Here is a 16,045-nt window from a genome sequence, read left to right on the forward strand (position 1 = left end):
TTAGCCTAATGTCCCCCAAATGGACAGGACTCCTCTATGACTCCCCAGAAATATTACAAAGGTCTGTAGGAAATAGCTCGGGGCAGACCAGAGGAAATAGCATGGAGGATTCACAGAGTAACTTATTCCTTCAAAAGAGACCCCTAGCCTGCATCCCATTAAACAAACAAACAAACAAACAAAAAAACAAACAAACCAAAAAAAAAAAAAAAAAAAAACGGAGACCTGAACAAGCTCTCCAAAGAAACCACCCCATCCCACTACATTTCTCTGAAACACAGTTCTGACTTGCAATGCTGTGAGTAGCTGACTCAAATGAAAGTGCTGCCGCCTAGGTAGGAAGGAAATGGACAGGGTGAATCACTCGATTGGAGTCTGTCACTTCTGGACAGAAGCATCTCAGCTGTTCAGACATCAAAGGCTGAGTCACAGAGGCCCCAATCTATCAGGGCTGTCTTGTACTTGCCTTCACACAGCTTGATCTTCTCCTCCACAAAGAACAGTCCTTTTGCAAGAAGCTGGTTCTGCCAAAAGAGAACAAAGAACATAAGAATCTGGGCAACTCTAGAGCGTGAGTGATGAACCCTCTTCCACTTCCAGTGGGCAAGGGCACAGAGTTCTAGGCACTTGTGTTCTAGCCATGCCTCCGAGTTTAAGAAGCCTTTTCTCCTCTTGGAAGGCCAAGGCTTCAGGAGAAGACAGTAAGACTTCCCATAGCAAAAGAGCGAGTGAGATAAGAGACAACCCCAACCGCCACCTTCATCCCTCAGACCAGGAAAAAGGCATGACACAAGCTTGAATGAATTCGCTATTATTGACACCCAGTGTCCTAGAGGCCCTTAGTGATCTAAACTCACAAAAGGGAGCACTGAGGCAATGGGAAACTATGCAGAAATAACATATTTAAAAAAACATAAATTTAGGGCTTCTCACACTAGCATGAAAGAGACTGCGTGCAAAATCTTAAGCAGCAATGAATATGCATCTGTCGATGAATGTGCACATGGGAAATTGTGGAAAGAGAAAAGTAAAGTCTTCTTGCAACTGCAACTAACAATTGTTGAGTGTCCTGTCTACATCATAAGCTTTATATCCTTCATCTCATTTAATTCAGTCCTATCAAGTTGGTGCTACTGTACTCACTTTACTGATGGTCAGTGAAGAGACTTACTCAAGGGAGATAGACTTGGTCTTCTTGAGTCTGTAAGCCATGTTCTTTCCACTCCACTTCACTGCCTTCCAGCACGTCTTCCCACCCAGACCCCTTTCTTCCCTTGAAAGGCTACAGCTGGCCCCCTAAGACATGGAGCAGCCTCTCTGCAAGTCACAGAAGCTCAGAGATCAATGACGGGCTGGTGTCTTTACACTCATGTTACATTGTTAGATCAACAAGGCCTATGATTATGGGAGAGGCAGCTGCAAAGGTGATAATGTGTCTTACCAAAGGACCTAATGCATTCTTTAGCCTTCTCCTTTATAAAACCCTAGACCCTATTGCAATGATAAAAGAAGCATATGGAGCAGAGTGGAAAGAACTTGGGTATCAGTTCAAGTTCCAGTCAGCTACATTCTAGCTGTGCGATTTTGTATTTAATTTTCCTGAGTCCCAAGCTCTTCCTCTGTAAAATGGCATACTAGCAATACCATAACATTCTTCATTATAATCATTATAAACACATTAATCATTATAAACACATTAATCATTATAAACATGATTAATCACTATAAACACATACACACAGTATTTTATGTCCTTAGTAATCAGCATTGGTGGTAGCAATAGTAATAACTGCTATCTCAGCCCAACTTCACAAAAGGAGTGGGAGGCCGAGAGTCAGTAGTGAATGGGCCTTTATAAAATGTACTAATAGAACATTTTATCAAAGGTACTATCCCATTTCTGTGATGGATACACATTAAGCAAATTCACAGTCCTATTAGGATTTGCAAAATACGACCTAATTAGAGAAAGTAACTGGTCACCATGTAGTTCTTTTTGAGACGGAGTCTTGATCTGTCACCCAGGCTGAAATGCAGTGGTGGGATCTTGGCTCACTACAACCTCTGCCTCCCAGGTTCACGCAATTCTCCCACCTCATCCTCCCATGTAGATGGGATTACAGGCACCAGCCACCATGCCCAGCTAATTTTTGTACTTTTTTAGTAGAGACAGGGTTTCACCATTTTGGCCGGGCTGGTCTCGAACTTCTGACCTCAAGTGATCTGCCCACCTCTGCCTCCCAAAGTGTTGGGATTACAGGCGTGAGCCACCACACCCAGCCACCATGTAGTTTCAAGATGGCAGCTAGAACACCAAATCAAAATTACAGTGACACCATATAGGAATACACCAACTTTGTTAAAGAAAAAAAAAAAGCAATTCCTTCACAAAGAACTGTGAAACACACAGGTAATAAAGACAAAGCCCTAACCTGTTCTGTAGCTTCCAGCCAAGTTCATGAACCCCAGCTGGGTCATGGTAAGACTTTCTGGGTCAGAAAGCAAGAAAATACCCCAGCACCAAATTGACATCTTGTGACAGCTGAGCTGGACATGAGTGGTCTGTGGAGGTATGTTCAGATGGCAACCACTCCACTGAATACTTCTGAGCACAAATCTCAATTGTGCCCGGCAGTCTCTGCCTGGCTGGTCCCTTACACCTAGTCCAGGTGAGGTTCTCAGAACGTCCCCTTAGCATTCTGTGCACGGGCTCCTGAATGCCATTCTTCTCAGCACCTCCAGTGTCAACACTGATGTCCCAGGCTTCTATTAAAACAACTTTCTTAACCCTCCCTAATTTCACATTTCTGAAATCCACCTATAGAGGTAATAGAGATCGCCTCCGTGATGCAATTTTCATCATGTTGTTCTATCACTATAATTATCTACATGGAGGGAGGATGGGGGAACTGAGGCATGGACAGAAATAAAAACCTAGTCCAGGTGATAGCGTGAGTTAACAGAAATTAATTCAAACCATTCATCTGTTAGAATTTTAGGTCCTTAGGAGTGAGGGCATGTCTTATTTTAGTTAATATCCTTGGCTCCTGGTATAGTACCTAGAACATAGTAGGTACCTAATAAATATTTACTGAATATATATACTATTTTAGTGATAAAAATCATTTTTTATTTTTAAGAAGTCAAGATAAAAGACAGAATATTTTTAAGAAGAATAAGTGCTATAGGGTCCCTAAGTTTGTTGCCATTTTCTTCATTTGAATTAGAAAATCATTTGAAAATTACATTGTCCATATCTTATGGAATAAACCTTAAAACATGGCCTGGATTTTCCTTTCTTCTCCTTTCAAGGTCTTCTCCCTTCAAGGAGCCATTAGGAAAAAAAATCTTTTTTATATATTTTCAAGGAAAAGTAATTATTCCTATATTATGGAGAAATGATAAAGAAAATACTCCTTTAAAACTTCTCACAATACACAGCATGGAAATTCTACAGCTTAGACCAAAATAAGAGAAACACAAACTTGAGGTTAGAAGGGGTCTTAAGAATCATATAGACATTCTCTCCTCTCCCCAGTCCTATGGTCAAAACCAATTGGTCACACACATTTTAATGATATTTAGTGGATCCATTTCCATTTTCCAGGAGGCTAACGTACCTTTCTCAAAGGTATCTTGAAAATCCTTATATAACTTCCTGCTCCCAGGAGTCTGTAGATTTTGCTCTTACCTTATAGTTGTATAAACTGAGGCTAGAAGTAGGGTCTCCCTCTCCACAATTCCAATAAAAGACATGAGAGTGAGGCTCAGTCTCTCTACTACTCACATTTTATTCAGCACACACTGTCAGAGTAAGGATCTTTTGAGTTAGCCAAGCCCCAGGCCCCTCTTCACTGGGGAACCACTGCCATCCACCCAGTGGAGGTGTGCCCATTCATTTATGCTCCAACATCCGAGCCACAGCTGCATCTTCCAGCTTTGCTAATGGGTCTCAAACTGAACCCCAAATCTCCTCTCTAGAAAATTTGAGCCCGAAAGGGTCTTGCATTCTTAAGGGCCTTGTACTCTGAAGGCCTCCACTTGTGGTTGGGTGCTCTGCAGTTGCCATCTTTGATTCTTAGTATTTTTATCTTTGAATTTGTGTTTTCTAAGTGAACATGCACTGGCATCTAAAGCCTCAGCTCACTCATGGTCCTGCCTCCTCACCACCTCCCCAGGAAGGATTTTCAGGCACCTACACCTCACCCCTGGTGCCTGGGCTCCATCACCAGTGTCACCCTACTCCCAAGGTGCTGACGGAGTCATGGGTTGGTGGAGGCCTCCGCACCTGTACAGGGAGAGTCAGGACTGGGCATGCACGCTGCAATGTCTTGGGGAGAGGCATAGTGCCAGCCATCCTGCACTCCCTGGACTGGCAGTGCTGCAGTGCAATTGCTGCTGACTCAACGGGGACCTCTCACCCACCCTCCATCTAGGTACCAAGAGTGCCCAGTGCAGACGTGCAATCTCCTGGGGACCCCTGCCCACTATGAGCTGCAGTGGCAGGCCTATGGGAAGGGGAGATTGGCATCCCTACACCAGTCTGGTTAGTAGAGTTATTTTAGAAGCAGCCAGGGACACCACTGTTGACATTAGAGGTGGTGAGAAGAATGGCATTCAGGAGTCCTTGCACAGAATGCTGAGTACCCACATGTTCCTTCTGGACTGGCTTCTGCAAATTATGAAGCTCACCCTGTCACTTCACCTAAAGATATGCCAACTTAACATCTGTGGGGCTTAAGCCTGCTGAAATGGGTTGAAGGCGGGGCGAAACCCAGCCTTGGCTCAGGCAGCCATCTTGCATTGTGTGTTCTTCCTAAGTGTCCAGTCTTCCTGGACCTCACCTCACAGTATTCCCATCTCCTGACGAATGCCTGACTCCAGAAGTTTCTGAATGTTTGCTGGCTGCTGAGCTGTAGTGATGGAGCTGTATGGTAACAGAGCTGGAGAAGGCCCAAGTTTCTCTTGTCCTACTCCTTGCCTGATGGCACTAACCCCACCACCTCCCCAGGCGGAAGACTAAGCCAAAAACAGTTACTAAATAGTAACCACCCAGGAAGCAACTTGGGACTTGGAACTGGGCCCACTGTTACTTAATGCATCCTCTCCCCACCCGATACATGAACTTGGACACAGTCAAGTCGCACTCTAATGAAGTGGCAGAGGACATGGAAGTGAAAAAGAAAAACAGCTGACATATCTATTTTTCCTAAGACATAGAAAAATGGGCTGCAAACAGAAAAATGAGGCTTAGCTAGGAAAAATGTCAACAAGATGTTTGGGGAAAGGCATCTAAAACCACCAGTCTTCAATGGACAGGAAAGACCCGGGCTCCTCCCGGGTCATCGCAGAGAGCGAGTTGGAGGAGTGGGCAGAACAGAGCAGAGGGTGGCCGTGGGTGGTGTGGGGCTACCAACGATGCATGCCTCCTGCCAAGCAGGCACCTTCCCAACCCGGTGGGAGGGACCCAGATGAGATGGGTCACCAGGGAGAACCCCATCTTCCCAGCAGGAAGAACTTTCCACGGAGACCAGGAAGCAGGAATTCTGTAAATGCTAAGCTGCTAGACACCGTCCCTTTTAACGTTTTAGGGGTGATGATAATGGCAGTAAGAATGCCAGTGGAGTCAGTTATTGGTTTTTACTCAGTATCAGACACTGTCTTACAGTCTTTTGCTGCCTTCTCACATTTTACTTTCACCACAACCTGTCCACTTTTTACAAATAAAGAATTTGAGGCTCGAAGAAGCAACTAGCAAATGTGAGATCAGACTTTGCACCAAGGTTGGTCTGCATCCAAAGCCCAAATCTTTCCCCTATTATATTCTTCTGGTTTACTTAGCAATAGTAATAAAAATACTGATACAAATACTTATCACTTGTTGACTGCTCACGATGTAACCGGACACTTTTTATACGTCACCTCACTTAGCAACCACATCAACCATATGAAGTAGGTCCCATGATTCCACCTGGATTAGTATTAAGAGAACTGATGATCAAAGAGGTTAAGTAACAAGGCTGAGGGCACACAGCTAGTCAGTGTTCTAACAAGGATTAGAAACCAGATCTACTGGTAGAAGGGCTGGTGCTTTTAGACATCATGTTTTCCTGCCTTAGAGAGGTTTCTTATGTCCTTGCCCAGAGAAGAAAGCAGATGGGATCCATTACAGATTCAGATACTGGGGCAGTTGGCTTGGCAATCTCAGGCCATGTAACTGGGTTCTGCCACAGAGCCTCCACCCAACTGGGCCTTCCTCTCGACTATCCACATTCAACATCTAGCAAGGAGAGTGCCTGGCACTCGAGTGGATTCCATTCCCAAATGAGATATTCTTTACTACCCCAGAGGGAAAGCAGCTGTGTTGCTCTGCCTTCCCAGAACCTGTGTTAACCAGTTTCACTCCAGACATTTGCTTCCGGAGATATCAATGTCTTAGCAGGTTCCCGTTGTTGGCATAAACCCAGGGCTGGAAATCATAGGCCACTTCCAGCTTTTTTTTCTCTATGACTTTGAAAGGTCAGCCATCACCTCTAATGATGTGTACATCTCCTGTGAACCTGGAAGCTTTCCTAGATAAACAACAAAGTCTTACAAACACAACTTACTCCCAGGCCCAGAGAATTCCTAATAAGCCAATGTTGGTGTGTGTAAGTGTGATGAGACTCACGAGAAGTCCCCCAAACGGAGACTGAAGAAGTGGAAACTCGGTGCTAATACTAATTCTTCATTTAGCACCGTTTCAGCCATAATTCAAGGGTGAATTGGGGCTTTCAAAAGGTTATGTTTATAAGGAAGAAGGAAGACAGTCCATGTCTGATTTGCTGAACACTCAAAACAAAAACAACAAATAAAGTAAACCTGGAACTCCTCCTGCCTGGGTTTTTGGGATTTTTTTCCTGGGGATTCCTTGAGGGCATTTAAATATAATCCAAGAGATTTTTCTTCTGTGGCCAGATGACCTGGGCTGGGTCTTCGTGCCACCATTTACTAGCTGTATGTATTTGTATCTTAGACAAATAACCCCCATCTCTGAGCCTCAGTGGCAGCATCTGTAAAAGGGGGATAATAACACAACCATCCTCATCAGTCATCAGGAGGAATAAATGAGTTAGCCCAGGAGAAATGCTGAAAGCATTGCCAGACTTGAGCATGCCTCACAATCACCCAGGACTCATCAAAACGCAGATTGTGGCTGGGTGCGGTGGCTCACACCTGTAATCCCAGCACTTTGGGAGGCCGAGGCAGGTGGATCACCTGAAGTCAGGAGTTCAAGACCAGCCTGACCAATATGATGAAATCCCGTCTCTACTAAAATTACAAAAATTAGCCGGGCATGGTGGGGTGTCCCTATAATCCCAACTACTCAGGAGGCTAAGGCAGAAGAATTGCTTGAACCTGGGAGGCGGAGATTGCACTGAGCCAAGATCGTGCCATTGTACTCCAGCCTGGGTGACAAGAGTGAGACTTTGTCAAAAAAAAAAAAAAAAAAAAAAAAAACAGATTGCTTGGGCCCCAACCCCAGAGTTTCTGATTCAGTTAGAATTTGCTTCTCTAACAGATTCCCAGCTGATACTGAAGCCCCTGGTTCGGGGTCCATACTTTGAGAACCTTCAGCTTGGAACAATGCCCAGCATGTACGTGCTTGAAAATGTTAGCTGTCATTACCATCATCATTAATTCTGTTCTCCTTATAGCTCTTAAAGAGCCTCAGAGAAAGTCACCTTATTGCTTTCCATATTGAACAAAAATTTCCGGACGCTTCCAACTCAGTTTCTACTTCTCATGCCCACTGAATCACCAAGTGTTTCCACTATTTTAATACCACATTGTTTCCAGCATCTGCTCCTACCTTTTATGCCTCCCCCATCAATGCCCTAAGCCTGGCTCCTGCTATTCCTTTCTCATCTACAATGAATCACCAAATTCCATACAGAGTGAGTTCCTGCAAATACACACTCATGTAGAATACCACACTTCCATGATTTAGGAGGAATTCTGTCCCCCCAGAGCTTGAAAGGATTATGAAATCCCTAATTACACCTCATCTTCAGAGCTCATTTTTGGGTGATATAGTTTCAGCCTTTGGTACCCATGTGCTCCTTTCTTCCACAACTGATGTGCAATTACCTGAGTCCCATGAGGATAAAGATTTGCCACTTCTGCAAGCCTATCGATTTTCATCTTTATCTCAATTATATTACGACCTGTGGTCATCAATTTCAAGATCCATTTTTTCCGCATAAACTAATAAAGTATGATAAAGTACAATCAAAATACTCAACTAATTGCACAAAATTCAAATAATTGCTAAGGAGATTAAAAACAGCAAAGCTGCTGAAAAGTGACCTCTGGCAGGCAGCGAGCTCCACAGTGAGTAGCCCAAGACACCCAGGGATGCTTCTCGAAGCGCCCAGTCTGGCTCCACCTCATTCTTACCCCTCACGGTGGCCAATGGGAGCTTCTAGGCCACCCCAAAGCTTACAGATTCCACAATGCTGTTCTTCTCTAAGTACTGGCCAAATAAAAAAAAAATGCAACCTCTAATGACCTCTCACCTAAAAACATAACTTCTCCTCTGTCTTCTCACCAGATCCCCGTTCCACTTGTTCAAAGCCCCCCTGTGTGGATAGGCCTCAATTTTACCTTGAAAGAAGGGTGTATGTGGAATTCCTTTTACTACTCTCTGTTCACCCAATTAGCTCTTTTCCCATTTTGGGAGTCCTGCTTGTTAGAGAAGCCCGTCCAGCTGATCAAAGAACAGCTGAAACTTCTGTCTCCTCCTCAATTTGGATTTAGAAATCACAAAAGTTACCTTCACCACTCTTGATCTTCTCTCCATCCAGCTTGCCAAGAATCCTCAGAAGTCCTATCTTTGTTCCCACAAAGTATAATTGCTTTTTCTGGGCCTGATTTAAAGTCTTTGCCATCCATTCAGGTCTTCAGTTAATGCTACACTCCTTCAGCTCTCTGCCATATGCTGTAAACTCTAGGGAAAACTGACCTCCTGGGACTCTTGCAGATATTAGCAGCAAATGGAAAAATAAATATATATGCATACATGCGCACACACAAATGCATCTCAAACATTACCACGTATCCATGACTTACTGACAACTGTGGTAGCTAAGTTTCCTCTCTTCCTAGTATTAACCCATTCAAAGCCACCGACTCTAGCCTGAGTTTCTGTTATCAAGTAAAACACCAGTTCCAACAAAAGGAATTGAACTTTCTGGGCTTGGGAGAAAAGCTTATAATACACACAACAAAGCCAGTAAATACAGAATGGCAGAAAGTGCGATCTGCAAACACGCCCATGCTCTGAACCACCAAGATACCTAATTAGGTAAATAGGAAAATCCAGAACGTTTCATATCATCAGTTTCAAAAATTACAAGAAACCAGTTATCCCTCAGAGCTGTCATTAGTATATAGCATTTCTCTCAGAAACCCCAATTTTCCTTCCGGGCACAATTCACAACAAAGGGAAAGGAAAAAAATCAATACTGGAAATGTCAGAGACTTTTCCGGCCAGTGCCTTATGGACGCCTCTCAGGGCTTCCGCAGATCACACAGCTTGTCTTCTCTGTGTGCAGACATGAGATAAGCACAGTTTTCCTACATGATTTCTCCTGGCCTCACCCGGGGTCATTTTCATTATTTCCCACTCAGGAAAGTGGGAAATGTGTTAAGACTCACAGAATGTAAAATAAGAATGTTCGCTTTCAAAAGCAGAGCCACAGAAAGGGCTGTACGAGTGGCAAGCTCGGAGGTGGGGGTCAGGGTGAGGAGACAGACTTGACTGCTGAATGCAGATGCCTGGGCATGGCCATCCGAGCCTCTGCAGTGCAGAGCCCAGCACCCAGGAAGCTCATCTTTCACCTTTCCCAACAGCCAGAGCCATGGTTTTGGTGACTTTCCTGTCCACTCCTGGATTCCATTCCTCATCTGTCCTCAGGCCTTCCTTCTGCCCCTTTACTGGAGGAACACACTTTCTGGCATTCCTCCTGATTTTCCCTTCTGAAACGACATCTGACAGTCGAATGTGAAGGCTAAGCTCGCCTCTACAAGCCTTCCCTCTGGGACGTGCCTCCTTATATGGAGATTTCTTCTGTAAAGTGAATGGTTTGAAACCAGCCCATTTTTAAGCAATACCTGGTAATGGGCTTTCCAAATCTGAGTCTCTCTTGAACCACCTGCATGACTAGGGCCAGAGCCAGGGCCACCTACGTGATTATTCTTTGCATACTATTTTTCTTATATCAATCCACTTTTTAAACACATAAATATGTTTAAAACCAAAACCATAGCAACATCATTTACACTAAGTGAAATGGAACTCAACGATCAACTCAATGCCAACAAAATAATGTTAAGAAATCCTAACTAGTCAGTGTCCCTAGCTGAAGACACTAAGTTTGAGGACTTCTCCTCCTTATTCAAACAAGAGAGATTACGAAGTCCTGAAGGAGGGGAGAGGACACCATGGTGCAACTCAAGATCGTCTCTAGCACAATCCCAAGGGTGAAAGGAAAATAAAAGAGGAGAGCAGTTTCTAACCAAAAGGCCTAATGTTATTTAATGTCATTGCGCGCATCACCTAAAATCATTTCAGTGATCTGTGGCAGAAAATCCCTCCCTCTCTCCCAAGAAGGTTTACTGAGTATCTACTATCTTCCAGGAACTTTGCAGGGAGTGGAGAACCAAAAGACTAAGAAAGAAAGGAAGAAAGAAAGAAAGAAAAAAGCTGTGTGCCCACATGACACTTAAAATCTATTACAACAACAACAACAACAACAACTATATCTAGGAGAGCCTTGTTTCCAGATCAGCACCTTAAATAAACTTCGATTTAAAACTGTGAAAACCAGTCCTCGCCCCCACCCCTGGCAAGAGACTCTATTCCCATAGCAGCTTCTCTGATTAGGTTCCCGATAGGAAATGACAAGTGGTTATTAGTTTTTAAGCATCTGGCATGCTTTGTAAGCAGTATTAACCGCCCCCAAAAACCTCAGGGCTTCCCAGATAAACAAGTCCCCACCCAAACACCCTTTCCTATCCGCCCTAGGGGTAACCCCCAGCGCCAAAAGACAAACGACATTTAAAACCTGATTGAAACCACACCAAACCATGGAGCTTTTAAATGTCAAGGAGGACGGCAATTCAACTCAGCAGGTTTCTCCAGGACTGACTGAAAAACCACTTCTCTGTAGTTAGAATTTTAAAAAAATCAATCAGTAGAGACAGCAAGAGAAGAGAGTGAGGCCAAGACTGACCTTTGAGTCAAGGGCAACTGAAATGATTCACATTTGTGACTAATTATCTCTCTCTTAATCTTTATGTTTGTCTCTCCCTGAACAGGAGCTGTCTTCCAAGCAGCTGAGACATATGACCGGATTGAATTCCAGGCTTCTGTTGGGTCTCGGTTTGTCCAGATTTAGAGGAGCTGTCCGCGTGTGCGTGTGCGTGTGTGTGTGTGTTTTTAAACAACTGACATGTCATTCTTTTAAAGTGCATGTAAAAGTTTAAGCTTCCTGAATCTCATAAAGAAAAATTATAAAAGGATGCCCGTACTGTTTTCAAAACCTAAAATCTCTTTAAACTGTCTTAAAAGTATGCTCTATTTGGATACAGAATAATATTGTTAACCTGAAACCAAGATGTTATGCATTGTATGCTACTTTTCCATTAAAAGAGATGGATTACACCTTAGAATAACACATAGGCACTTATATAAATTTAGTAAGCACTTATTACTGTCTTACTCTCTCTGCTAGTCACTGAGCACTTTTTATAAATAACTTATTTAGTCTTCATGACAACTCTATAAGGTTTTGTCCTATTACTGTTGTTTCACAGAAAAGGAAATACAGAGAGGTAAAGCAACTTGCTCAAGGTCATACAGCTAGTTAGTGGCTATGCTGGGCACCGAACCCAAGCACTCTGCCTCTAAAGGCTGTGATCTTGACCACTACCTTATACTGCTCCCCTACACACTATGTACAGAGTGCTTGACATGTGTTATTTCACATAAAGCATATAATAACCTTTTAAGATAAGTTGTACGTTTAGTCGCATTTTACAGATGAGGAAACTGAGGCACAGGGAGGTGAAACAGCTTGCCCACTCAGCAAATGAATGAGAAGTGGGGATTATGACTTCACTAAAGTGCTGTCCAGTCAGTTACTCCTTGTCACCCAACACTCCCCATTCCCTCTCTACCATATGACTTTGGATAGAGTCATGAAAACAGCTTGTGTCTGTGAATGAGAAACTATCCTCTGATTGGTCCTGGAACCTTAAACTCACTAGTTTTACACTAGCTTTATAGACAGGGGAGAAGTCTGACTGATCCAGACAGTGGATCCAGATGTAGTATGATTCAGGGTCCCCTGGGGGATCCCCACGGTCAAAACTATTTTCTCGGTAATACTAAGCTATCTGTTTTTTTCCCTTGCATTATCCACGTGTTTACAGTGGAGTTTTCCCAAAACTACATGACATGCAATATCATTACAAATTGAAAGTGAAGCAGGTATAAGAATCCAGCTGTCTTCTATGAAGCCAGACAATGCAGACATCTCCTTACTATTTTATTCTGAGAGTTATTTTTCATAAAAATGTAATTAGCACTAGTATGTAATAGGCTTATTACTTAAATAAATTAAGATATATTTTAAAGCTCTTCAGGTTTAATTTCTATTATGGTAAAGACAGACATAAGACAAATAATGGAACCATCCATACTATTCTTTATTTTGATCCAGACAAGGATCAAAATATTTTATGAGTGTAAAGGGGTCCTGAGACCAAAATGCCTGAGAACTGCTGCATGGGACTGGGATCTCCATTAACTGCCGGGACACTCAGGCCTGGTGCCCCTCTGCAACGCACAGCACACAGCAGGGACTAGGGATATGTAATTTTGGCTGTTGAAAGAATGTCCAATTGTACAGTACTGGCCACCCCCTTTAGGTCCATGCCCCCACATGCATGGTAATGACGGATGCTCATATCCACACAGCTTACCTGAAAATAGTCTGTAATGAATGATCCAAGTTCACTCTTCAACAGCCGCCTGGGGAGAAGGGAGAAGAGAAACACCGTCAAGCGGCCCTTGATGGTACAGCTCATGGTGACAATGTGCTCACCAGTGGCATGGGGTGGGACCAGGCCTGAGAAGTTGGGGGCACTTTCTTAGGTCCTGGTCCCCCTGCCCCCATTGTTATCATGGAATTGCAGCAACGGAAATCCTAGAAGATGCGTTCCTCAGTTCACTCTGAGAAAGTAGCACTGTGAAGAGGGCAGCCAGCCACAGGAAATCCTAATTCTAGCAGAGCTGCTAGGGGCAGGCCAGGGCACCTGGCTTTATATGAAGCAAAAAGAAGAAGAGAAAGACCATCATTTTGCACTCCTCCACATTTGCAGAGCACTTTATAGTTTAAAACACATTTTTCATACATTCTTCAACCAAGGATTATAAAGTGTATGTTGGGGGGGTAGGAGTAATTATTATTCTTCCTGTACAGATTTTAAAAATTATGCCTCAGAGAGTTCCCCAAAACAAGTCAGTGGCAGAGCCAAGATTTGAACCCAGACTTTTTGCAAAATCAACATCTTTTCCCATAACTCCACCCTGTCTCTCCTCCAAATCCAGAACCCCTCCCCCGACCCTGACTTAACATTCAACTTGGTACCATGGTTTGGGTGGTCTGACAACCCATGCCCAATGGACTGAAGCAGTCTTCAAGGTGGACCACAGCAGGGAGAACAGAGAGATTTTATTTATCCAGCAATGAAGATGTGTTGAGTGGCTCTTTATGTGTTACACGTTGTTCTAGCACCAGGAGTTCAAAGGTGAATAAGACAGACAAGGTCTCTGCTCTCTTCTTGGGGGCTGATGGATAGATAGCATGTTAATAAATACACTCACAAGATGATTTCAATGAATGTTAAGTGCTAATAAAATACAAATGGAAAATAGGGATATTGACGCCAGCTCTCCTTTTCCCTGTGACAAATAATGGAACCACCCATACTATTCTTTATTTTGATCCAGACAAGGTAAGGGAACAAAAAAACAAGAATAACTTGCTCCCCAGATCCAGTGAGTTCCCTAGGGAGTAAACCCTTCATGATTTCAAATGGTTTTCTTTACTCATCCCATTGGCTATGGCTAATAAGGAGCAAATGCTCAAGTTTCTGACAACCCTTGCTGAGGATTCACTCCCCCAAAACATGTTCACTCATGTCACTGAAGGATAAACAGGAGGTTACAGCAAGATGTTGTTTTGTGCAGAGAAAACAGGCACAATAAAATTAAGACAAAAAAAGAGAGAACCACACGATTTGAATTTCTGTGCCAGAAAAAGCCCTGGAAAACCACAAACACACGTTGAACAAAGAAAATACCTTCCTTTTCCCATGACAGAAAATATGTCTCTCGTGGATGCTGCATTTTGAGGGCCAATTTAATGGCAGTCTCATGGAGGGCCACCCGGTCAACACAACCCAGGGGTTCTCCCAGATGTGGGCAGGTCTGATCCAAGAGAAGGAAGCCTTTGTCAAAAGCCACTGGACTAAGAGCAGGTTGGGCATCGCTAGTCTTTGAGGCAGAGGCTAGATGTGTCTCTCAGACAGGAAGCAGCAACCTATGGGGCAGCCTAAAGTGGATGGAGGCTTTGAAACAGGAAGAGGTAAGAAGATTGCTTCTGACCACAGGAGGGAGAAACACCTTCTAACAAAGTCTTCGTGGTCCTTGGGAAGTCTCAACGCCATAGGTGAAGAGGCCAAGCTTTGTGCACAAGTGGAAAAACAAGTCCTAACAATAGGTTACTTAGGGCACAGCGTCCCAAGGAGGTATCTTGGGTACTCATGATGCTGAGGGACTAACATGGTTCTGAGATCATATAATACGCTGTGGAATTGGTGTCCCAAGGAACCCACAGTGGGAAAACACTGTGCTCATGAAGATGCCATGGGTAAGATTGAAAAAGAAAGGGGTCGGGGTTAAGGGGGCCTTCAAGATAAAAAACTATGGACATCCTCCTGGAGAGCAGCATGGAGGAGGGATCTATGCTGGTGTTGGAATTATGAGTTTGGGCTGGATATGATTGAACCAGTAAAGGCTGCCCCAAGCATCTCACAGTGGGAGGCAGAAAAGCATCCTGATGCTACCCAGTTGAGGAATCCAAGACATCTCCTATCCTCCTATCAGGGAGGGCAGGAAGGGGCTTCACTCTACAGGGAGGGTGGAAGCCCAGCAGCCTTACATTGCAGCCGGGGTGCAGCAAGCCACAGCCAAGGCCAGAATTCTGCAGAGGGTCCCAGGAAGAGAAGTCTAGGTAGAAATCAGCCAACAGAGCAGAAGCTAAAGAGCAGACAATGCAACTTCCAAGACAAAGACTTAGCAGAAAGGACTCTGAAGCTAGAAGCAGCTATAACAGGGGTGATGAGATGGTAATGGGGAAGAATAAAGAAGTAGAACATGAAGAGGGGCCTTCCACCATGCTGATAGTGATAACTATTTCTTTACTGAGGAGGAACCAGACGTGATGTGGTCATCTGCTTTATATACTTTAAATATAATGGTCCCTAGCCAGGTACAGTAGGAGAACCACACACTTGTCCTTTTATCAAATCTAGAATGCAAAGCCTTCTCCACTAGGTACTGTTCATAGAATTATCTGAACAGAAAAGACCTTATTGATCACTTAAGGCAAGATTATATTGCTCTATGTAGGCAAATCAGTAAGCTACACTGCCCTTATTCCTTATAAAATCCTGCCTTCTGTCTGGGCATGATAACATGGTTAGACAGGGTCACATGTCACATATGTGCAGAGTTTTTCATTGCAGCAAAATATAGAAATCAACATAAATATGCACCAATAAAGTGCTAATAAAAAGATTATGTTCATCCTGGCAATGGAATTCTATGCAACTATTTAAAAAAGGGAGTGAAGAAGTGCTCTAGATAATGACATGAAAGATTTAAGTCATAGTAAGCAAAGAAACAATGCAAGATACAGAACAGTGTGTACAT

General features: G+C 43.6%; 1 protein-coding gene across 2 annotated transcripts in view; it reads right to left on the reverse strand.

The window, feature by feature from the left end:
- Positions 1 to 16,045, reverse strand: part of PRR5L (proline rich 5 like) — a 174,198-nt gene that overhangs the window by 38,189 nt on the left and 119,964 nt on the right. For both annotated transcript variants that reach the window (XM_025355714.1, XM_025355715.1), the window contains 2 exons: positions 13,030 to 13,078; positions 467 to 524 (listed from right to left, as the gene is read on the reverse strand). In XM_025355714.1, the coding sequence (XP_025211499.1) occupies positions 467 to 524; positions 13,030 to 13,078 (107 nt within the window). The remainder of the gene's footprint in view (positions 1 to 466; positions 525 to 13,029; positions 13,079 to 16,045) is intronic.

Source organism: Theropithecus gelada, chromosome 14 (assembly GCF_003255815.1).
Source record: "Theropithecus gelada isolate Dixy chromosome 14, Tgel_1.0, whole genome shotgun sequence".
In the NCBI taxonomy this organism is placed as follows: domain Eukaryota; kingdom Metazoa; phylum Chordata; class Mammalia; order Primates; family Cercopithecidae; genus Theropithecus; species Theropithecus gelada.